Source organism: Hydra vulgaris, chromosome 08 (assembly GCF_038396675.1).
Source record: "Hydra vulgaris chromosome 08, alternate assembly HydraT2T_AEP".
Taxonomy (NCBI): Eukaryota; Metazoa; Cnidaria; class Hydrozoa; order Anthoathecata; family Hydridae; genus Hydra; species Hydra vulgaris.
The window spans coordinates 52,266,580-52,291,116 of record NC_088927.1 but is presented as its reverse complement, the minus strand read 5'-3'; the positions used below and the strand labels follow the sequence as shown (position 1 = coordinate 52,291,116).

At 27.9% G+C, this 24,537-nt stretch overlaps 3 protein-coding genes across 3 annotated transcripts in view; 2 read left to right on the top strand and 1 right to left on the bottom strand.

The window, feature by feature from the left end:
* Positions 1 to 12,660: 12,660 nt before the first annotated feature.
* LOC136083431 (zinc finger MYM-type protein 1-like) lies at positions 12,661 to 18,181 on the top strand. The gene is made up of 4 exons (XM_065802827.1): positions 12,661 to 12,995; positions 16,429 to 16,882; positions 16,965 to 17,183; positions 17,234 to 18,181. The coding sequence occupies exons 1-4, from the start codon at positions 12,661 to 12,663 to the stop codon at positions 18,179 to 18,181; spliced, it is 1,956 nt and encodes a 651-aa protein (XP_065658899.1).
* Positions 18,182 to 18,205: 24 nt separating this feature from the next.
* On the top strand, positions 18,206 to 18,960 carry LOC136083430 (52 kDa repressor of the inhibitor of the protein kinase-like). Its single transcript, XM_065802826.1, has 2 exons — positions 18,206 to 18,629; positions 18,905 to 18,960. Exons 1-2 carry the CDS (start codon positions 18,206 to 18,208, stop codon positions 18,958 to 18,960), a joined length of 480 nt encoding a protein of 159 aa, XP_065658898.1.
* A 3,267-nt stretch (positions 18,961 to 22,227) lies between these two features.
* Positions 22,228 to 24,537, bottom strand: part of LOC136083429 (intraflagellar transport protein 140 homolog) — a 47,885-nt gene continuing 45,575 nt past the window's right edge. The window contains 3 exon segments of the mRNA XM_065802825.1: positions 22,228 to 22,450; positions 22,718 to 22,859; positions 23,438 to 23,604. Coding sequence (XP_065658897.1) covers positions 22,268 to 22,450; positions 22,718 to 22,859; positions 23,438 to 23,604 — 492 coding nt within the window. The 3' untranslated portion in view covers positions 22,228 to 22,267.

The window sequence follows — 24,537 nt, the reverse complement described above, 5'->3', positions numbered from 1 at the left end:
CTGTTAACTTTTCCAAAAATATTCAGGAGATTTTATTTTTCTGGATCAACCCATTTATGGAGTATATTGACAAATTAGTAAATTATTTGACTGTAAAACCTCTAAGTGAAAACTTGTTGGGAGAGTTGGGAGAGCAGGATAGACGCCTTTAACCCTTTGCAATATTCATCTTTTATTTGCCGAAAGATGAACCTTTGAAGTCGGCAAACGAAAGATGAACCTGTGAAGTTGGTAAAGAAGTCTTACTAAGAAAATTTCTTTTTTGTGGTTTTAGACACTGCAATACCTTGTAGTTATTGCGTAGTTTTGTAGTTTTAGACACTGCAGTAATAGGATGTTTTCTTTAAGAATTAATTGTAGCTACAAATAATTCTTAAAGCAAATATCTATAACACGAAAAAAGAGAAAAAGAAAAACGCAAAACAGATGCATATTAAAAAAAGTGCAAAACCTGCATTCCTTTTTGACAGCTAAAGGCAAGAGTAACAAATGAGTTAGAAATAAGTTTTTCCAAATTAAAGATTATCAAAAATTGCGTTTGATTGCCCCTTTTTCAGGATCACCTATGTGGATGACCACATTAATCATTGAAAACCAGGTTCTGAGTACAGTTGAAACCGCTTCAATTTTGAAACACATTGCAAAACTTAAGATTAGAAAAGTTTTTTACTTGATTTGTTTTAATTTTTGTCAATATAAACTGTACGTTAATTTTTTTTATATTGTTTAATCAAAAAGGTATTTTAAAAATGTAACTTAAATACAAATGTAAAAAATCTAAATATATACAAAAATGTAAAGTGCGATGAATATTTAATAGGATATTATGTTTTTATTGTATTTTAAGGGTTTTATTAAACATGCGCAATTTATTTTTTATGATAGGGGGCGTCAAAACTTGATCTTGCATACATCAAAAAAAATTGTTGAACCGACCCTGCCTATAGGCATGAATCTTATGAAGAAGTCGTTGTATAACCCTGTATTGAATGCTTTACCAAAGTCGGTAAAATTTATGTAAACCAGGTGTCCACGGTAAACTGCTGCTTTTAAAATGTTATGGGATTCAGTCAGGTTCGTAAGGCAGCATTTGTGATGTGCCGTTTATAGCATTTAAGGTCAGCTATTAAACTGGATTACTGGTTAGCTAGCTAATAGACAACGATGCGTAAAAATTGAAGAATTAACGCCAGAGTGGGAATTAGTGACAAGTAGCATTCCTCACGGATCAGTTTTTACATCACTGCTATTTGTGTTCTCATCAATGAATTTCTAATACGCATTTGTAACCATGCCAATTTATACGTTGATAATGACAACATCACATGAGTTATCAATGTGATTTAATTTTTCTCTGATCATGAAAATCTGCAAGTCAACATCGACAGCGGTGTAAATTGGTCGCACAACTGCCTTGTAAATTTTAAACGTCGAGAAGCGCAAAGTAACGTATGTTGGTTGTCGCAAAAACTAATTAATAATACCATAGTTTCACACACAAATGCTTAGTAGTCTTAAGAAGTCATTTTGGTATCAGAGCTCTCCAGCTATGGAAAAAAACTGTACCAATTGTACATCAATAACCGCATTTAGAGTTTTGTTTGCAATCCTGGTCACCTTTTCTCAAAAATTTCTCTTTACAAGCTTTTGTACACCAGACATATAGCTCAGAAAAGACGTTGCCGCTATAAAAACAATAAGCAGCTAAACGACAATGGATAATTATTGCTGCTCTAAAACCGATACTATAGCTTTAACTAAATTAACAAACCTTGATAAGTGGATGACTTTTCTTGGCTATGAAATAGAATTTTTGAAAAAGCAAATGGTAATAGCGATGAAATAGAATAGCTTTTTCCATAAGTTCCCCAAACCTAGGCTTGAAGTGAATATCTTTAACATTGTGCTTTGTCATTTCATTCAACAAATTCATTTTAAAATTGGGAAAGTGAAAAATGTTCATTAAAGATTCTCATTCATTTAGTTATCAAGAAACTTTCATTTAGATCAAAAACTAGTAAAAATTAAAGCTTGTGAAATAGAAGACAACTTTATCAAAGATATTTTACATCCTAATAGTTTAAACTTCATTTTTCACTTCTGGAAACACTTTAGGCTTTCTCAACCAAATATACTCACTTTCTCAACCAAATATTTTCACTTCTGGAAACACTTTAGCCTATTTTTCAATCTATATGCATTCCAATTTTGCAATTGGAATGCAACTGAATTTTTTAACGCAATACCAACCCCCATTGCAAAAGGTGAACGACCTTTAAGTAAACTAAAATTGATTTAAAAAATGATTGTAGGACCACTATAGAGCAGGAGCGACTATCGGACATATATGTTGAAAATGAAAACAAATCTGTATAAAACTCTGTAAACAACTCTGTTGTAAGATGACATAATAATATATTATTATGTCATCTTATCATAATAACAATAAATTTTGCAAATGAAAAAGAAAGAAAAGATTGTTTTCAATATTAATTACAAAGGTTCTATTTAGCAATCGTAATCAGTGAATGTTAAATATGTTGCAATAAGTGAATGTGCTATAATCAGTGAATGTTAAATGTATTGCAATCAGTGAATGTTAAATATGTTGCAATCAGTGAATATTACATGTGTTGCATAAGTGTTATTTAATCCATATGTGGTTTATGAGAATATGGATGCAAAGTAATGGTATTAGAAATAAAAACACAGTAATTAACTTGTATAATTGTAAATGCATTTAATTTAAAAAAAATGCTTATAGGGGCGCCTGAATCGCTGACATGCCCCGGGCGTCTTAAAAGCTCTCGGCGGCCCTGATTACTACACCTCGATAAATAACCTGCTTCATGCTTTGCTGTTTTGTTGGATTAGCTTTTCTCGGTAAAGGCAGACAGATAATAATTTGACTGAACTAAATAAGGAAATACTTATCTAATGCAGATGTTAACATCTGCATAACAGAGCTTCTCTCTAATAATTGGGCAAAGACTTTTTGGGTAAGTAAAAAATTTTCGTTGACTTTTTGTTACTATGTCACACCGGTTTATGTCAGAGGTTCGAGACTGATCAGCAGAAACTTTTTGTTTACTCTTAAAATCTTTACTTTTTACAAGACAGTAAGCTGATGAAGAGTAGTCAGGTTGTGACAGTTATGACAATAGTCGGATTTACAGATTTTTTACAAGGTAGTAGTTGATTGAAATTAAGCTCTGCAATGTTAGATGGTTAGATTTTTTTCCTGGCATTTTAAATGTTACTGCTTGTAAATTAAGAGTTTTGAGTTTAGTTTTACAGGAAATATAACTTTTAATTTTTATATTTATCAATATAATATTTCTAAAATATTCCCTTTTTTTAAATATAAAAAAAATAAAAGCGAAATTAATTTCTATTGCTACAACTAATAAAATTATCGACTCGCACATGCTTGATTATCGACTCGCATTATGCTTGATTATCGACTCGCATTAGGCGAGTAAATAATTTTGAGTATTATGCGAGTAGGTAATTTGATTTTATTGCAAGAGCTATTTAGCTCTTGCAATATAATTAACATTTATTTTCAAATGTTTTAAATCTACAAATATAAGCAAATAATCTTTGCGTTACTTTTACTTTAAATTAAAAAAAACCTTCTTACTTTTTATGTGACATTTCTTATGAAGATATTAAATTCAAAGTTCAACTAGTAACCCTCAAGAACATTTCTTCAATGTGGCAACGCTCTAAAATTTAATATTGCCGTATCTTGGCGGTACGGCAATATTAAACTCCAAAATCGTTTAATATTGCCGTATCGCCAAGCACCATTTTATAATTTCATTATTTTTACAAAGTTTTTATATAAATATTTAGCATATACTATGATTTTTACAAAAATATAAAATATGAAATATAAATCAATTAACCGATAATATTAAAATAAATTCAAGAAATTCTGCGGAAATGTGATTTGTTGACATTCATTTTGTTTTATTAATTGATACCATTTTACGGTTTTGAACTTTTTTACTCACTAATATATATATATATATATATATATATATATATATATATATATATATATATATATATATATATATATATATATATATATATATACTTTCTTTTGCGCACTTATATTAGGTAAAAAATTAGCACCACGGAGCTTGGGTACTCGAAACCTCCCAGGGGTCTAGCAAATTTAGAGGGCCCATTTTCAAATTTAGAAATCTTTGTGTAAATTTAATTAGATTTTTTTTTTAGTATCAACACCAAAAAAATTCCCCCCCACCCCATCTCTTCCTCAAAAAAATAATAATAACAAAATAATTCTGGAGCATAGTCCTTATTTTACTGTAAAACAAGATGGATGAAAATATTTAAGGTACGTAAAAAAGGTTTTTAAATATAACGACTTATGTCCTTTTTGTTTTTTTTTTAATTAAAAACGAATAGGTTGTTTTTTGTTTCTTTGACATATAGCATAGAGGAAAAAGATAACGGCTCTGGCTGCTCAAAATACAACTCAACAGCAAAAAAAAAATCAACGCTATTATTTACTTTAAAGTTTTTTTTAACAAAGAGTGGTTTTTGATGCTAAAAAGTTTCTTAACCATATCAACAATTGGGGTATTGAATAACCATATCAACAATTGGTAACCATATCAACAATTGGTAACCATATCAACAATTGGGGTATTGAATGAAGTATTACTTTTTAAAAACAAACAAATTAATTTATCATTATTTACAAGGGATTAAAACTCTAAACATATATTTTGAAACAGATGTTAAGTTATAAGACTATTCATAGTGAAACATAGTGAAAGTGAAAGCCAATGACAACATAGCGATGACAGATGTTATTGTGCAACAACTGAAGATTTTTGCTAAAAACTGAAAAGTATGTTGACCAGCCATACACTACAACAATAAGCGCAGCAAAAATTTTCAAAAGTTATTTTTTTTAGTAAACCCTGTAATTGATCACTTGGATTAAAGGCTTACCAAGAAACACAAGACAACTGCCGCTGATACTGTAATGAATGTAAGAAGCGCCAAAGTGTGTGCGATGCATCATTCTTTACAAGGAGTAAATTGTCATTGAAGTAGATTATGTTCATTATTTATTGCAGGAAATATCTATTTGCATTTTTATCACTATGAGTTTATTTAACCTCAACGTTTTAAAAATTTATTTACAGCAGTTAACTCTTGCCGTTTATATTCTGCTTAAACTTCTTTGTGAATCGCAGGTCATACATTTTGTGATTTGTAGGATATATTTTAACCGCTCCATTCATAATATTCCGCTAATTTATGACCCATAATATTGAAGTTTACTCCAAAAAAAGAATTTGCCATACCCCATTTACACCGACAATAAAACAAGATTTAACAGTAGCATTTTAACACCTTTTATATCTTTTCATTCGCATCTAATTTAGGTTTAAATAGACGCAGAAAACGCAAAAAGCTATTTAAATAAAACAACCTCGCAATGTTGTTTTAATGAGACACAAATAAGACGCAGCTTGTTTCAAATCAGGTTTAGTGTTAATGGGGGATAAGTCCTGAATTCCTTGAATTTCCCGCTGCACCAGTCATATCCATTTTAAATGATCATATTACGTTTATTTTTTATTTAACTTATTTATTTATCCTACTAATTTACCATACTTGTATTATATAGTGATTGTTTAACAAATATAATAATAATTAATAGAACTTTACAAAAATGTTATCAGCTGTTATTATGTTTCAAATGTTTGTCGCAACATTTGTACTTTTTATCTAAAATCAAATGTTATCGTCGCGGCTAAAACAATACAAACGTTTATAGGCGGATATCCATTTACAGGATGTTTTCTGCGGAAATAATTAAATCATCCTAAATAATTTAAGATGCCCAATTTTTATGTTACATGCACGGCGATCTATACTGCAGGCCTTGCCAACATGCAAACCGCGTATCTGACTGAGGGCCTATTTTAAATTTCGCTTAACTTTTTTTGTACGTCGCCATTTTAGTGATACTAAAATATGGGCAAAAAATGTTGCATTTTTGGCTGCACTACAAATTATTTATCTGCAAAAAAGAAATCTGATAATTTAAAGCTTTCGGTATATCGATTTCCTAAAAATGAAGAAGAAAAACAAATGTGGATTAAAGTAATTCCAAATGCAAACTTAAAAGTACCTAATAACACTGTAGTTTGTGAGTTGCATTGGCCGATAAATTTTGAAAAACAAATAGTTAAAAGAAAATATCGTCCTAAATTTCCACCATCTATTTTGCCTGGCATATCGTCTGATCAAACTTCTACCCATCTTCCTCCATTACGTGCAACAACTCGTGCTTCTTCGTGCTTTTGAAATTTCGCTCAAGATGAATTATCCACTTTTTTAGAAAAAGATAGAGTAACTTTTGCTGAAATGAAAAAAATTCTTTTGAATAATGAAAGAGATTTAGGTGTTCCATTATTATGCTTTATGATTAATAACACTATTCATTTACAATCACAAGTTTATTCAAATAGAGTTACATATTTTTAAATCAAGATTAGTGAGGATTTGTATTTTGAAACTTATCATTATGGTGTCGAAAATTATCATTATGGTGTCGAAGTTCCTACAATTTCTAAAAACAGAATTTCAAAAATCAACACATGGTCTATATTAGAAGAAGTTTTGTGTTATTTGAAAAATTTAGTTCCAGGCTGAAAGAAATTGTAATTCAGAAACATTTAGCTTCTATGGGTACATAGTGTGTTGATAGTATGATTTGTTCTAAGGAGGTTATTATTAGATCTTTTTAGTATTTTTCTACATCCAGAAGCTTGTATAATCAATTGCGAACAGATTACCAATTGCCTTCTGTAAGAACTTTGATAAGAATAACTTCAAAAGTTTTTAAATTAAATGAGAAACATTTTTTGACTAATATTTTTCAATCTGTTAAAGAAAAACAGAATCTTTGTTATTTATTGCATGATGAGGTTTATGTTGAAAAGATGTTGTTATACCATGGTGGTACATTATTCGGAAAAGCAATCGATGATTCAACTTCTCTTGCAAAAACTATATTGGGTTTAATGGTTAATTGGTTATTTGATGGACCATCGTTCATTTCCAAAATGATACCTATAAGTAAATTAAGCTCTCAACTTCTTTTTGAACAAAATAATATTACTATCCAATCTATAAAGGAGTCTTCGGGTCAAATTAAAGCTATAATATGCAATGGAAACAGAATTAATCAGGCATTTTTTTACCATGCTTTAATTAATCATCCAGGACTGCAGTATGTAAGAGATAGACAAGATGCATCAGATTTTATTAAGATTGGTGTGTCATGGTAGAAAGTTCTCAATGTTAAGGGAACAGGTGCTGATATTAGATTCAATAATGAATTTCAAGCAGTAATTAGAGATCCTAATGATAATAGTTTAGAAAATATATTGAATTTTGGAAATATGGCTTTAAAGATGCTGGAAAGCAAAGTAAAAGGGAGAAACAACTTACTTGTGACACTGCACAGTCAATTTACCACACATGCAATGGTATTGTTGAACTATGTAAATCATTATTGGATTGCTCACATCAATTGACATATCTTAGTGAGTTTTCTACTGATCCATTGGAAAAAGAATTTAGCAAATTGCGCCAAGGTTCAGGAGGTACATATTTCATAACAGTACAACAAGTGATTGAAAAGTTGAATATTTCAAGAGCTAAGCTTTTGCTGTCACTTTAAAACCCAGCTGTTGAGATAAGTCTTGATACAACCCCTTCTTGTCTAAATTGTGGTTTTCTATTTGATGAGCCCTCGGCTGAGATATTTGACAATCTACCAGATCTCGAAACTTTTATTTCTCTCGATACAAATATGGCTCTTATATCTATATCAGCATATTTAACTCGTAAAGAGAAAGAACAATCGGAAAACGAATTACTAGATAAAACCACTTTTTACCACCAAAAGTATGGATAAAACATAGACTCAATTGACCGTGGTGGGCTTAATATTCCCACTTTAATACTTTAATGTGTAATATTTTCTTATATAGTTTTCAATGCAATTAAGGATAGAGTGTGCAGAATATCATTAAGCAACATTCTAATGATGATTTCAGAGTTTTAAGATGCAGCAACACCATGGAAATATTTTTTCAAATTTTTTTGATCAATTCATGTAAACTTCTGATTCCGCATTCAAATAAAGAACCAGCTAAAAAAAATATTAAAATTGTCGTGAATTCTTTGACAAATTTAAAAACAAAAAAAAATATATTTTTTATTTAATTAAAGTTTTTATTTAAAGTTTTTTTGTCGATTATATATATATATATATATATATATATATATATATATATATATATATATATATATATATATATATATATATATATATATATATATATATATATATATATATATATATGTATATATATATATATATATATATATATATATATATATATATATATATATATATATATATATGCACATGTATATATATATATATATATATGCACATGTATATATATATATATATATATATATATATAATTTATGTTTTGTTTTAATTTCATTTTTTAATTATAAAGTAAATCTTTTTGAGAGAAAAAAGTTTATAGAGTTAAAATAAAATTACTAAACCGATTTTTTTAGTTTTTGCTGTTTATAAAATAGGCCCCCAGTCAGATATGCCGTTTGCGCGTAGATAGATCGCGGTGGTTACATGATTACTTAGTTTTGTTTTCCGTTCCATTTAAAATTTCCTGTAAATAGAAATCCACCTTTAAAGACACAATTAAATAAAAAATATGAATGTAATTCTCCAACTTGTATTGGTTAACAAACGCAAAAAAAATTTAGTTTAATTAAAACTTTATTTCTATAATAAATTTAATTTAAAAATATTGAAGTAAACGGACAAGCAAAATTTACATAATTGTTTACCTGTACGATAATCCGGAAAACGCTTAAAAACGTTTTTTAAAAATGTGTGGCTATGAAAATAGCCATTCCACGCACCAAAAATAAATTAGTGCTTAGTTAGTGACTTATGGACTTTCTCGTTATGTTTAGGAAGCAATGCAAACTGAATATTTGGTAACACACCACGATTTGCAATTGTAACTCCAGCTAACAGTTTGTTTAACTCTTCGTCGTTCCGGATAGGCAACTGCAAATGACGAGGATTGATTCTTATTTTTAATTAAAAAATAATGAAATGAAACCAATCAGTTCCAATAAATTGTTAAATTTGTTGCAATTTCTTTCGTTTTGTTTATAAACAAGCAAGTGGTCTCAAACTACCTTTTTTAAAAATCGAATTTTAAATTATTTTTATTTCGAATTTTAACTTTTTTTTTGAACTCTTTTTGCTAGTTCAACGAAAAAAAAAAAAGATTTTAATTTTAATTTGTTTTTATATTTTATTAAAATCAATATTGAATCCTGAATCCAATTGTAAAAAATAATTTTATAAGAGGTCTGAAACTAAAACCAAAAACAGCTTTTATTAAAATTGCGTTCATACACAGTGTTACAAAATGAAAATTAATTTGAACTTTGTGTGCCTCGTAAAACCTTTTTGGGTATAGTACATAAATGGGTATAGTACACAAACACAAACTTTTGGGTATAGTAAACAAATAGGCGGTCGCACTGGTATAAATCCTAAAATCAGACTATTTCGTCCGTGTGTGAAAAAGTGGTTTGAATGAAAAATTAATTTTTTCTAAAGGCAAAAGTAATATACAACTCTAAACCTTAAAAAAATTAAAAAAACAATTTAAAAAACAACCGTACCGCAAAAACCACAATGTTGGCTTTTCTACATGCTATGTCATAAAGTGATCTAGCATGTAGAAAAAGATTCAGGATTTAAAAAACTTGATATATTATGATAGCTAATATGTCAGCCTTTAAATTAAAGCAGCTTTGGTGATTTTTTTATTTGTTAAATACTTTGGTATTTGCACTAGAGTAAACATTTCAAGTATAAAAGTGTGTAGTTTTTTTTTGTTTTGTAGTCTTTTGGAGCCTAGAAGCCGTATCAGATACCCTGTAAACACACAACGTCTTAATGACGTCTAAAAAACGTCTTTTAGACGTCTAGACGTCTAAAAGACGTTTATTAGACGTCTTTAAGACGTCGTGTGTTTACTGGGTAATAAGTTAGCAAAATATAGTTTTTCTATTACACAGTGGGCCAGAAGCCGGCAAAACCATATAAAAAAGTTTTTAAATTTTGAAATTTTGAAAAAGGCAAATTTTGCTCAATATATTAATAAGCCAGAAATTATATTTTATTAAAAAATAATTTTTCAATAAAACGCCATATTTGTTGTTTAAATATTTCCTTAAATACTTTTTATTAATAATAATAAAAAAGTGTGAAAATTTAAATTTCTTTACATCTTTTGAAAACTTTGATTTCTTATTTTAAAGAAGTTTAAATTTATTTTTTAACTTATAAATGACTTATATAGTATTATGTTAATATTTAAATCACATTAAAAAAAAATTTTTTGCATTTTATATAAATATTTTCAACAATGCAAACATCAATAATTTTGAGTTAAAAGTTTTTATTTTTTTCAAAAATATCATTTAAAACCATCGGATCAAACTGTATCAACCGCTTAAAATGATATATATTTGAATACCAATATGACATTGATCTTGTGGTATAAAAATTGGCTGCCTATAGCTGCCAAAACGAATACACTTTTAAATTCAATTAACTACGTCCACGTTTCTTGTTATTGCGTTTTTGATCGATAACAAAAAATTTAAGATGATTTGAAATTTAAAAACTGCAGCTTGACTTTATAATAATTTTTATTAAAGACATAAGTTTAAAATTAAATATTTTTGTATTTTTTAATTGCTTTCCAGTAACTTCCTCGTATTTGCTCAATGAACATTTAGATCGCATTGAAACCATTATTCCTAATTTTTTATGCTACCGTTTTAAAGTAATAAAAGCTCAGAGACTGTGATAAAATATGAATTATATACTTCTACGTAGTACAAGTTTGGGACATAATATTTATTATTTATTTTATAATTTCCGAAAACAATAAAATTATATGTAATCGATAAAAAACACGATAACAACTAATGAGAAATAAGGAAAGGAACTGAGTTTCATAGTTACTGCTGGTAAAAAAATTACTTTATTAAAAACATTTTCAATTACTTTCTTTTAAATTAAAATTATTTTATTGAACAGACAATCTCTTAAAAATGGAAAGGAGATATCTTATGAATTATATAATGGAAAATAATTTACTACAAAATGATGATTTACATGCAAAGATTTTGAGTTTTGTTTCCCAACGCAATTTTGAAGAATCTAATGATAACTTGTCAATTATTTCGAAATTCATTTACCAAGCTAAAAACAAGTGGAAAAAATTGAATAGAACAAGTGCAGTATTTGAAAAAAGATATAAAGTTTGGTTAAATCAAACTATATTTGACTGTAAAAAAAAAAATCGAGACAAAAACCTGTGGTATGTTTACTTTAACAATGTGTAAATTTATTATAATGTGTATAATTTATTTGTATTATTATTACGACGATTTAATAATTGATAAAATAATATTATACTTTAAGCTGGACGCCCTTCGATTTTGCTTGAAGATGCGTCTGTGAGAACTAAAGATCGCATAATTAAAGAGCTTTTGAGTAAATATAATTTAAACGAACTTTTTTTTGCAGCAAGCAAAAGTTTGAAAAGGGATAAAAGGTTTGTAGAAGCAAAAGTGGCTAAAAAAATATACAACAAAGAATTATCGACAGAATCACTTACTTAAAAACAATCATTAGCGCTAGTCTTAGATGCTTATTTATCCAAAGAAACTTATCAGCATTTAAGAAACAATGCTCTTCCATTCAGCTCTCTATACCCATCCTATCATATTGTAAAAGAGGCTAAAAATAAATGCTACCCTGAAAACATTCAGGTCACTGACTACTCTGCAGAGGTTCCATTACAAGCTCTTCTTTTTCATACTGCATCAAGAATATGTTCAGCTTATAGCGTTGTGTTAAATTCACCTGTGCTTAACGATTGTACTAAACTATTTATAATATACAAAGCTGGTTTTGATGGTACAACAGGACAATCTGTTTATAAACAACTGTTAGATGCTTCTAGTGAACTTCATACAGATGAATCACTTTTCATAACTTGCTTGGTTCCTCTAGAACTATAATGTTTCAAAGATGACAAAAAACAGGTTGTTTGGAGAAATCCGAAACCATCGTCAACTAATTACTGCAGACTCTGAGATTTAAATATAAAAAAGAATCAAATGAAGTAATTCTTGCAGAATATGAGTCAATTATGGCTTCTATTAAAGACATAACATTATCTGCTGTACCTGTTTTATTGGAGGACGGTACAACAAAGGAATTTGGAATACAACATATTGTAAATTTAACAATGATAGATGGAAAAATTCAAACTATTATTTCCACAGCAACCAACTCATACCAATGCTGTTCAGTGTGTAATGCATCTCCAATCGAAATGAACAATTTATCTTTAGTTGTTCAAAAAAAAAACTTTAGAAGGCAATATAAAACATGGCGTTTCAACTTTGCATGCTTGGATAAGGTTTTTAAATTGTATGCTCCATATCTCTTATAAGATGCCGATTATGAAGTGGCAGGCTAGAAATCAAGACGAAAAAAATATTGTTAAACTGAGAAAGCTTGAAGTCTGTGCTGAATTTCGAACAAGGATAGGTCTTGTCATAGACCAACCGAGAATAGGTGGGGCAGGTACATCAAACGATGGCAACACAGCTTGGCGATTTTTTCAGCAATCCGATGTCTCAGCTAGTATAATGAACATAAATGTAGATCTTATGAAAATGCTTCATATTATTCTGGCCACAATATCAAGTGGTTATGAAATTAACTCATCCAAATTTAAAACATTCTGTTGGGAAACTGCTTCGCTCTATGTATTCCTGTACCCTTGGTATCCTATGACTTCATAAAATTTTGATTCATGGCTATGAAGTCATCGAACTATTTACTCTTCCATTAGGTATGTTTTCTGAAGAGGCTCAAGAGGCTACCAATAAGGTTTTTAAGATTTTTCGTGAAAATTTTACAAGAAATGCGATCGGAAAAAAAACAATGTAGACCTTTTTCATCGCCTTTTATGTGCATCTGATCCTTTAATTTGCACATTAAGAAAGAAGATACATAACAAAAAAAAAATCTACCATCTGGTGTACTTGAACTATTGCAAGAGCCAACGATAGAATACTCTGCGTAAAACATAAATTTAAATAATATCCTTGTTGTTAATTTTGTTGGGTAAAAACGGAATTTTTTATAAATGGAAAATAAATGAGTTTTTTAGTAATTTGCGTAATTATGTAATAAAATTTGAAGTTTTTAAAAAACAAATGTTACTTTTTCCACAAATTATGTTTTTTAATATAATAAACTGTCTCTAATTTAAAAAAATAAAAAAATTTTGGTTTTAAAGGTTTTGACCAGAAAATGTCACTTTTGACCCACTGTGTATAACCAATGGATTTAACTTATTACTTTAATTCAAAAAAAGATTATTGATTGTCGTTGCATTCGTTATAATGGTTGTATATCAGATGATTTAACACCATTAACTCAGCAACTCACTATGCTGCAAATTAAACGAAGAACATCAAGACAATTAGGACATTGCTTTAGGCCAAAAGCTTGACATTTCCTTTGTTTGCAACAACATTCAACTTAACATTTAATAAATTTTTTTTTAGTTACTTCTTTCTTTCTTTTGACTTCCTTCTTATGCTATATCTATGTTATTTTTTTCTAACTCTATTTGATTAAAAAATTATCGTTAAATATTTAAGAGTACATTAGTCGCTTACAGATCAATCAATCAATATATTTCCACCTTAATAACTGTATATAAAAAAAAACGAAAGTGAGGGACATTTACTAACAGTTACAAACTGATAATGCGTAAAGACCTACGATGGCATAAAACAGTTATTGTAAAAAATAAAAATGATATTAATAATAACAATAATAACAATAATAATAATAATAATAATATTAACTAAAAACAATAATAACAAAATAATAATAAATACTAATAATATTAAATAAAAACAATAATAACAAAATAATAATAAATACTAATAATATTAAATAAAAAAACAATAAGAACAAAATAATAATAATAATAATAAATAATAATAATAACAATAAACAATAATAATAATAATAGATTGAATGAGGCAAATCATAACAGTTAGAGTAAATAGAATTAATTAATAGCAGTTAAAGTAGTAATAGTGGTTAGTAGGAAATAATAATAATATCTAAGATATGGTAAGGCATATTGTATTGTTAGTAAGAAGAAGTAAGTTTTTTTTATAATTTTTTATATACTTTTAATTTATACATTAAATTTAAATTTTTTGCATTTAATTAAAAATAAAATGTAATATTTAATGTGATAATATATTGTTTAATATATTAAATTAAATTTTAATTTTTTATTTTTTAATTATATTATTTCAATATATTTTAATCATTTTTTGTTTGTTTGTTGTTGTTATATATTAATATATAAACACATACCTACAAATACACTCATACACACAAACATAAATAACATACCTAAAAATACACCCATAAACACTACCATACAAAAACACCCATAAACCCATACCTACAAATTCACCCATATACATATACACACAAACATAAATAACACCCATACACACAAATATAAATACAGTTATACATATATATACACACATATACACACACTCATGCAACACATATGTACATATACTCGAATACATATACACACATATACTTATACATACGTACGTATGTATATATATATACACACATAATTAATATAAACAATCACATATATCATACACACATATACTCTACACAGATATACATATACATACACATATACTGATATATTTATTTTGTAGTTTCATTTGGTATTTGCCTGATAAAATCTTTTACTTGTTTAATAAACATTTTTTTATTTACTTGTTTGGTAGGTTTTTTAATTTCAATAGGTAGGGATTTCCAGGAGTGAATTGAATGATTTTTTATTGATGTGATACCATACTTAAATGTCTGCTTTGATGAGATTGCTAATTTGTTGTAAGATACAGATTTAAGATTGTGGTTGTGGATATTAGCTATAAACGTGAAATAATTGTTGAATACCAATGGTATATTTTGGTGTATAACGTCCCATGCGAAGGCACTGTTCAACAAGTCGATCATTTAATCTAATTTCATTATTTTTGAAATACTATAAATTACATCAGAGTCAAAATTATTTGGCTGAAAGTGGAATATTTTCAAAGACTTATTTTGTAGATTTATAAGATTCTTTTTATTTAAAGTATAATTCTGTGTCCATATCTGGCACCCATAGTTAAGGCGTGACCCGAAGATGGCATATCAGATACATATAGAACATATCTAAATACTAAAAAACCAGATACAACCAGATTGTAAATACTAAAATAACAGATGCATATAAAACATATCTAAATACTAAAAAACAACTTTCAAGTAAAAATTTAGATTTTGCTCTAGGTTCAAACACAAAGTAAGTTTTAATAAATTCTTGCAATTATTATGTTCTAAAAATGTTATTAATTTTTAATACATAAAAAAACACGATGCAAACTTTGTTTAAAACACTGCAATGACATCTTAATGATTTAAGATTATTGACCTCAATTGAACTTTTCCTAAACGCTGATTTTTATTATAACCACCCAACTTTTCAAAATGTTTTTAATAATAATCCAAGCTCTTTTTTATGTTTTGATAACATTCTTCCTTTTTCAGTCTCCCTAAGTTCTTTGGATACAGGAAAAAAATGTGAAGAATTGGTACAAGAGGAAGCTGTTAATAATTGTAATGATAAATACCGGTCTTCTTTCCTTTGTATTCTTGCATTGTCAAGTGTTTGCAGCAAAAAATAAAATGTTTATACCCAGATTTTGGTCTACAAAAGTATAAAAGTTTATTTAGCCATACTATTTTACCTCGTATAAATTCATTAAACAATATTAAATCTTTTTATCTCCTTTTTTGTTACGTAGGGATTTTAAATTTTTTTTCTCCTTTTCAACGCAACCATTATACTCCTTTATTAATGAGAGAGAATTTAAAACGCAAAATTTGCGATGGAATTGGCAAAAAGTTACAGACTATATAAATTTCTATGTTGAATCTAAACATCAAGATTGTAATCTTTTGCAAGAAAAAATAAAAAATAAATCTATGCTAATTTCTAGTCAATCATCTACATCTTTATCCAATTTTATTAAAATTACTTTTTGTTAACCATTTTCTTTACCCTCCAATAATTTCGATATTGGTTATTTGGTTTCTAAATATACTAGTTATTCAAATGTTGCAAAAACCTTAAATATTTCTGAGCTTCAAAATTTAGTTCAATCTGTTTTTGTTCCTAGTAAGAAATTTATTTTTCCTAAAAACAAAAATGGACGAAGTTTTCGATTTATATGGATAAAAAAATTTCCATGGCTTACATACTCAAATATATTTGATGGAGCTTTCTGTTTACCATGTGTACTTTTTGGGCTCAGTTTTCCATCTGAATGTAGTTTAGCCGAAAGATTATTTAGTAAGCCTTATGATCGCTGGAATGATGCTTCTCGTTACTTTCAGAAACATGTATTTGGCAAAAACAATAAGTCTGTCTGCAGAAATAAAGGTTTACATGTAAAAACTGCTCAAGTTTTATTTTCATTATCATCGATTTGGTCTTGTAAAACAGAATCAATAGACATTATATCTCAAAATAGTTCAATCACAGATTTCCAAAAATCGACAGTTATTGCAACCTATTATTGAAACAATTATTCTTTGTGAGCGTCTTGGGCTTTCTTAACGTGGGCATAGAGACGACTCTAAGTTTCATCCTGAAAATGGTGAATTTTCTAATCACACTGCAGGAAATTTTATTGAATTGCTACATTTCCGTGTTCAAGCTGGTAATATAATTCTTGAAGATCATCTCAAGTATTATCAACAAAATGCTTCCTACAAATCTAAGACATCACAAAATCAACTAATAAAGTGTTGTGGAGAAGTTGTTACTGAAGCAATAGTTGGAGAAATTAAGCCTCAGACAGTAATAATAAAGAACAACTATCATTAGTAATACGATTTGTTGATTCCAAGTTCAATATAAGAGAAGAATTTATTAGTTTCTTACATTGCACTAACAGTGTTACTGGTCAAGGATTATTTAGTGTTTTGTTAAAAAGTATTTCAGATTTTTTGTTGGATATCATGAATTGTAGAGGACAGTTATATGATGGTGCTGGGGTAATCTCTGGACACACCAAAGGGTTGTCATTTCGTGTTTTAAATCTTAATGAAAAAGCTATATATGTTCATTGTTACAGTCATAGACTTAATTTAGCCATTTGTGCATCATGCAATGTTCAATATGTCAAAAATCTTCTGGCGCATGTTAAAGATGTATCATACTTTTTTAATCTTTCACCTACAACGCAACAAAATTTAGAGGAGCACATTAAAAGAACTGCTCCAGTTGCTGGTAAAAAAAAATTGAAAGATGTTTGCAGAACACGTTGGGTAGAAAAGGTTAATGGTTTGGATACTTTTCAAGAACTTTTTATTCCTTTGGTTTCTTGTCTTGAAGAAATATCTTTAAATGTTAATAAGAGTTTTAATCACTCAACGTCTTCCAGTGCATCCTCGCTTCTGAAGTTAATAACAGGTTTTGACTTTATTATTGCTTTATGTATAACAAGAAATGTCTTTGACATTACTCTTCCAGTAACACGAATGTTGCAGTCAAAGAGTAATGATATTTATGATGGTTTAAATCTTATTCGGGCATTAAAAGATGTTATATCTTCGCTTAGAAGTATAGCTGATCAACACCATCAAATGTGCTATGAACAAGCTCTGAAAATAGCCCATGAGCTAAATGTTACTGAAGCTAAGCCAAGAACTTCATTTATTTCAAAAAACAGAAATAATACTCCTTCGGAATGTGTTTCTGATTATTTTAAAATAGCAATCACAATTCCTTTGTTAGACCGTCTGAGTATTGAACTAGGCACAAGGTTTGACAACACTACCATAAAATTTTATTAAGCGCTTGTCCTAGTTCCTACTAAAATGATTTCAGAAGTTCAAAGTTCTCGTGACACTATTTGGAAAGAATGTATAGTACCTTTTAGTGAATTTTACAGGGCAGATTTACCAAATCCACTAGCTTTACCTGGTGAGCTTGACCTATGGGAAGTATATTGGTTAAATTTTGAAGGTAATGTCTCTTTTAATATTACTGAGACTTTAAAAGCAATAAATTTTCCTGGCTTTGAGAACATAAAAATTATTCTACAGTTACTTGCTACCTTTCCTTTAACTTCATGTGAATGTGAGCGCACATTCTCTTCGCTTCGGCGCCTGAAAAATTATACGCGAAGCACAATGGTAGAGGAACGCTTAAATGGTTTAGCTTTGATGAATATTCATACAGAGTCAGTAATAGATATCGAAAAAGTTATTGATAAATTTGCAATTAATAATCGTAGATTAAGTTTTAAATTAATATTAAAAAATAAAAATAGAAAATTAATATATAAATAATAAAAAATAAAAAAAGTAAAAAAATTAAAAAAAAAAAATTCATTACCGCTTGGTAAAAAGGCTATTTTCATAGCCACACATTTTTATAAAACATAATTTGGCATGAACTAATTATTGGCATACAATGTTTTTTGCTGTTACCTTCAGGTGTATCGATTTTGTTGCGGTTCATTCTTTTAAAGTTTTGTGTTATGATTACAAATGTTATGATTTAATTTTTTTTAGATTTGTTTATCAGCAAGGTTGAAAAGAATGAAGATGGGTTTACAATTTTTTTTTAGCTAACTGGAATACTAGAATGTGACACTAAATATATGTTTATATAACTCCATATTGATTGTTTTTTTGTTTTTGTTTTTTGGTGCCCTTAGTTGTAACAGTCTTATCACAAAGCGTAGCTGAAGAGGATTTACTAGGAAATTTGTGCCTCCTCCTTTACCAAAGCTTTCTTTGAACCAGGGATATCTTGCTTCTGAAACATGCAGCTATTACATCACGGCTGTTCATTATAATATTATAATACCTAATGTAAAGAATTTTTTAAATAACAAATATATAAATTTGAAACAGTAATGTGTAATCGTATAACTTTATAATGGGGTATCAGCCAGGATCCAGGGGGGATGGGCCCCCTACACCATAATCTTAAAGTCCTAAATGTTCTTAGAATTCAGAACATTTAGAATTAGAGGACCTTTTTTTTTTTTTTTTTTGGACGTACCCAAATAATTTTTTGCATCCGCCCCTGTAAATTATATAGAAATGCTATAAAATTTCTATAGAATGTCTATTAATTTCTATATAAATTGCTATAAAACTTTTTTTTCTATAAAACAAAAAGTAGAAAAAAAGTTCTATTGGAATTTCTATAGAAATTAACAGAGATTCTATAGAAATTTTATAGAATTCTATAGAATTTTTAAAGACCATATATTCCAAAAGTTTATAGTAATTCTATAAAACTTTTTTTCCTGGGAAATTAGACATAATACAACCTAATGGAACAAATTAATATCAAATAAATCCAATTCACCCATCTTGATTCAACAATACAAAATAGAAAGTAAATTAGTTAAAAACTTGGTGAAGTTAAAACGTATTGAATACGAAAAAAGAATAAGTGAAACATCAAAAAAAGATCCAAAATTATTTTACAGTTATGTTAATTTAAAGAAAAAAGTTAAAGAAGGAATAGTTTCAATTTCTGATTAATGTAATAACACGGTAACGAATATTTTTAGCAAATATTTTAAACAATAGTTTCACTTCAGTTTTAAAAATGAAGATAAGCATAACATACCAAATATGCTGCAGAAGACTAAAATTATTCAAGATAGATATAAACAGTATAATAACTAGTTATACTATTGAAAATAAATTAAAAAATTTGATGTCTACAAAGCTGTTGGAATGAGCTCATATGTCTTAAGTAAATGTCATAGTACTCTCTGTGAATCATTAAATTTAATATATATAAATCGTTGATTGAGAAACAATTGTTGAAAAAAACAAACCTGAACTCTGGAAATCAGCAAATATAACTCCGATTTTGAAAAAAGCTAATATGAACAATATATCATACTAGCATGAGTTACCCGGCGTTGCCCGGGCCAATATTTAAACTGGCTTACCTGATATCTGTACACAAAAATCGGCCCAAAAATGGGCCCAAAAAATGGTCCCCCCTGACCCCGGGGGTTGGGGTACGGGGTCAAAACCCAGCTAAGAACCTTCTCCCCCTCGAGGACTACCCCCATGCCAAATTTCATCGAGATCGGTCCGGCGGTTTGGATTTCTATAGAGAACAAACAAACACACATTGCCCTTTATATATATTAAGCAGATAAGATATCATTATATGGTTTCTATTATAATTTAACTGGTGTTTACCTTAGAAGCTTGAACTATTTGTAAATATCCATGAAATGTAAAAACTTTTATTTCAGAATATTTTTTATTGTAGTTTTTGTTTAAACTCGGTTTCTTATATATCAAATTTTAGTTTAATAGTGTATTTGTACAGGTTCCAGGATGTTTTAAGCTAACTCTCTGACTATTTATTTCTTGTTTATTCATTTTTATTATTTCTATTTTTAAGTTTAGGTCTAATACAAACCATAGATTGTTAACCGAATAAAATCAAATGATTATGCTCGCCACTCAGAGTCGGGTTTTCCAGCATTTTGAATATTTTTATTTTTTTCTAGCTGTTTGTTTTAGATTATTGTATTGTTAAAAAATATGATTTCCATTTGGAAATAAATGTGTTATGTTCAGCTTTAATTGGTGCATGAAACATGTTTTTCCAACTTATATAGTAAATACGAGTTTTAAGGTATTTAAGTAACTGAGGTAAAGTTACTAATGATAAAAACTAAATGATAAAAACCCGAGATATAGAAAATAACTTTACCAAAATGGTTAAGGACGGTTTTTACGATAAAGTTTATTATTTTCAAATCTCAACAATATCGCTAATTTTTATACTTATTATATAAAAAAAAGTTCAAAAAAACATTATGAACAGTAATATAAAAACAGCCGAAATTTTTTTTTTTTCATAATAAAAAACTTTTTGACATACCCCTGTTTAATATAAGTTACAAACAAGAACGTTGGGAAGTGTGGCAAGTCAAGTTTTTTGCTTGTTAAGCGAAACAAACAAATTAGAACGTTTTAAACGACATCTCGTACAACCTAAAGTATTTAAAGATTTCAAGTCTACTCAAAATTTTAACAGCGGAATATATTTTAAGCTTAAGATATATTCCGCAATTAAAAACTTAAGTAAAATTCCGCTGTTAAAAATACGTAATTATTAAAGGAGATAAAAAAGTAAAGCTTCTATTTTATCAGGTTCCAAAATATTCCTAATTTTTTAACGATTCTTATCGAAATAGCTCCTCTTATAAGAGAGCTATTTTGAAAAGAATTTTTCAACGATCCTTATCAAAATAGCTCCTCTTATAGGAGAAGCAACGATCGTTGATTTGGATTATTTTGTTTAGAACGTGGTAAAACATAAATTTTACTTTTCGATTTTTTATAGCCCTTAAGAATAACGTATTTTACAGATATGTCCTTAAGTACATTGATACACATCGGGAATCCCGGAATACAAATTTAAAATAATGTTATGGACGTAAGACGTAACTTATTTAAAGTATTTGGAATATTGCATTAAAAGCAAGAACCTTTTTTTAAATTCATTACGTCAATTTAACATATTTAAATATATTCGATTAAGTTATTTAAATTGACTTCAGACACAAACCAAATAAGGAGACAGTGAAGTAAAAAAAAGCTTCTTGGTATTTCTATATTATATATTTAAAATGTTTTAAAAATCTTCACTGAATATTCTTATTTACAATAAAAATTTACAAATAAATTATAGTTTTTTTAAATTAAAAAGCTGTGTGCGTACGTGGGCGCATATCAACGTAACTAAAACTATTGATTTGCAATTTCCTTTTCTTTTTATGAGAAAAGAAAATCAAATCCTCAATGTTCTTAATCCTGAAAAAAAAATTTTTTTTAACTAAACGTTTTTATAACTAAACGCATCCATCTTTTCATCTTTTATAACTAAATGTATCCATCTTCTTCATCTATCTCTTCCTCTGGATCTTTATCTATTTCTTTGTCTTTAGTTGGTTTTAATGCGATTCCAAGTTCTGTATATACTTTTTGAATATGCCCTTTAGAAATAACTTTTTCAAGTTTTACGGAAGGACAGCACTTGCGAAAATCTTCCATTAAATGATATGCCTAATAAATATTTTAGAAGTTTAATGGAAGTACACACAAAACATTAAGAACATCTACAAAAGAAAAACGAGATTAACAAAAATAACTTTTCCCATAACAATATCATGTGTATGTCAATAATATTATTAACAAATTACAAAAAATAATCTAAAATATTGACAATAACACCAACATCGTGACCTACAACATTAAGAACATCACAACTTCTACAAAACGATGCAATAGAAAATTAACTACAAAAAACACTTAATAAAACAATATTTTTACTTTTTTATAGTTACGAACATTAACGTAATGCTCTATTAAGAAAGTGTAAATATGTTTAACTTGTATTGCTACATTAACATCCGGATCTTCTAAAAGCAATTCACAAGAGCTGACGCTTTCATCAGGAGTGCTCGAATACTCTCTATAAAAATTTATCTATATCTATATCTATATCTATATATATATCTATATATATCTATATATATATATATATATATATATATATATATATATATATATATATATATATATATATATATATATATATATATATATATATATATATATATATATATATATATATATATATATATATATACACACACATACATACATACATAATTCTATATATATACATACATATATAAATTAGTAATAAACACTTATCTAACTTTTATCTTCTACTTTAAGTTTAACCATTGCTGGATCATCAGGAAGAGTTATATATATCCAAGAAGGAACTCTTCCTGATGATCCAGCAATGGTTATACTTAAAGTAGAAGATAAAAGTTAGATAAGTGTTTTTTACTAATTTATTATTGCTCTGTCCTTTAAGAACATTGAGCACTCTATTAGTAAAATACACTAACATAATTTACATATAAACATATATATATATATATATATATATATATATATATATATATATATATATATATATATATATATATATATACACATATACACATACATACATTCATATACGCTGAAAAAACTCACTTTCTTGCATGTATATATTTTTTCATGAGAGTTTATTTTGTTTTGATTAATGCAAGTTTTTCTTCTTGAACTGTAACATTTTTTGGTTTAGCTTTTGAAAGACACTTGTAAGCCTCAGTAAGTGCACCAAATGCTTTTTCATAATTCTCAAACTCGTCTATCTCAACCTGAATAATAGTACATTTATATAAAGGTAGTTATTAAAAAATCAAAAAGTTTAGATGAGACATTAGATGAGGACATGGGAATATCTCAAGGGAAAATTTAAACGTAAAAATTAATTAGTTATAAATTTCTATTTACTATGCTTTTGAATTTTAGAAGAGTTGGTTTTTTTTGCAAATTATTTGTGAATATATGTATATATTTTTTTAATGTTAATTCACCTCCTCAAGGTCTGGAAGGCCGCTACAGTAATACATATATGAATTTTCATATATGAAATCCCATATATGAAATATCAACAAGTTTCTTGAACTTCAAAAACATCACTAATAGTAAATACTCATGTATTGCCTGCTTTTATTTTTATTTATGTAGTTTTTAAATCTTAAATTACCATCTGTGAGAGATATTTAAGTTATTGAGGACTTTTACTAAACTTAAGCATTTCTTTCCACTGGTATGGTTAAATTTTGTTTAAAATGAAATTTAAAACATTTTCTTTAGATAAAAGTTTAGACGGTAATATATACCTGTGTCTAATTCAAAGGCTTTTTTAGGGAATTACATAATTTTTCAATGAGGTTATTTTTCACTTATTTATTTTCCACTTATTTTTCCTGATTTTTTGAAAAATCAAGATGAGAAGTATGTCTTTTATCTCCCAGTGTGATTTTTGTATCTCTCCCAGTATGGTTTTTGTATCTCTCCCAGTGTGGTTTTTGTATCTCTCCCAGTGTGGTTTGACATTGAATAGTGTTGTTGTTTACTAATTGAACCAATGATAATTTTTTTAAAAAATTGTGGTACATGATGGAAAACAACATGTACTTTTTGTGTGACTGAGACAGAAAGATTTTTTTCAAAATCAGGATCCAAGTTATTATTTGACAACATCTCTGAACAAAGCAAGGTATAGATGAACAAAGTAGATTGAT

What these genes read in the sequence shown, in the direction of transcription:
- LOC136083431 (XM_065802827.1), top strand. Translation starts at nt 12,661, where the DNA reads ATGCCGATTATGAAGTGGCAGGCTAGAAATCAAGACGAAAAAAATATT. An exon ending in CAGATTTCCAAAAATCGACA is followed by an intron (nt 16,883 to 16,964) that starts GTTATTGCAACC and finishes GACGACTCTAAG; the next exon opens with TTTCATCCTGAAAATGGTGA. An exon ending in GAGAAATTAAGCCTCAGACA is followed by an intron (nt 17,184 to 17,233) that starts GTAATAATAAAG and finishes GTTGATTCCAAG; the next exon opens with TTCAATATAAGAGAAGAATT.
- LOC136083430 (XM_065802826.1), top strand. Translation starts at nt 18,206, where the DNA reads ATGATTTCAGAAGTTCAAAGTTCTCGTGACACTATTTGGAAAGAATGT. An exon ending in AATTAATAATCGTAGATTAA is followed by an intron (nt 18,630 to 18,904) that starts GTTTTAAATTAA and finishes AATTTTTTTTAG; the next exon opens with ATTTGTTTATCAGCAAGGTT.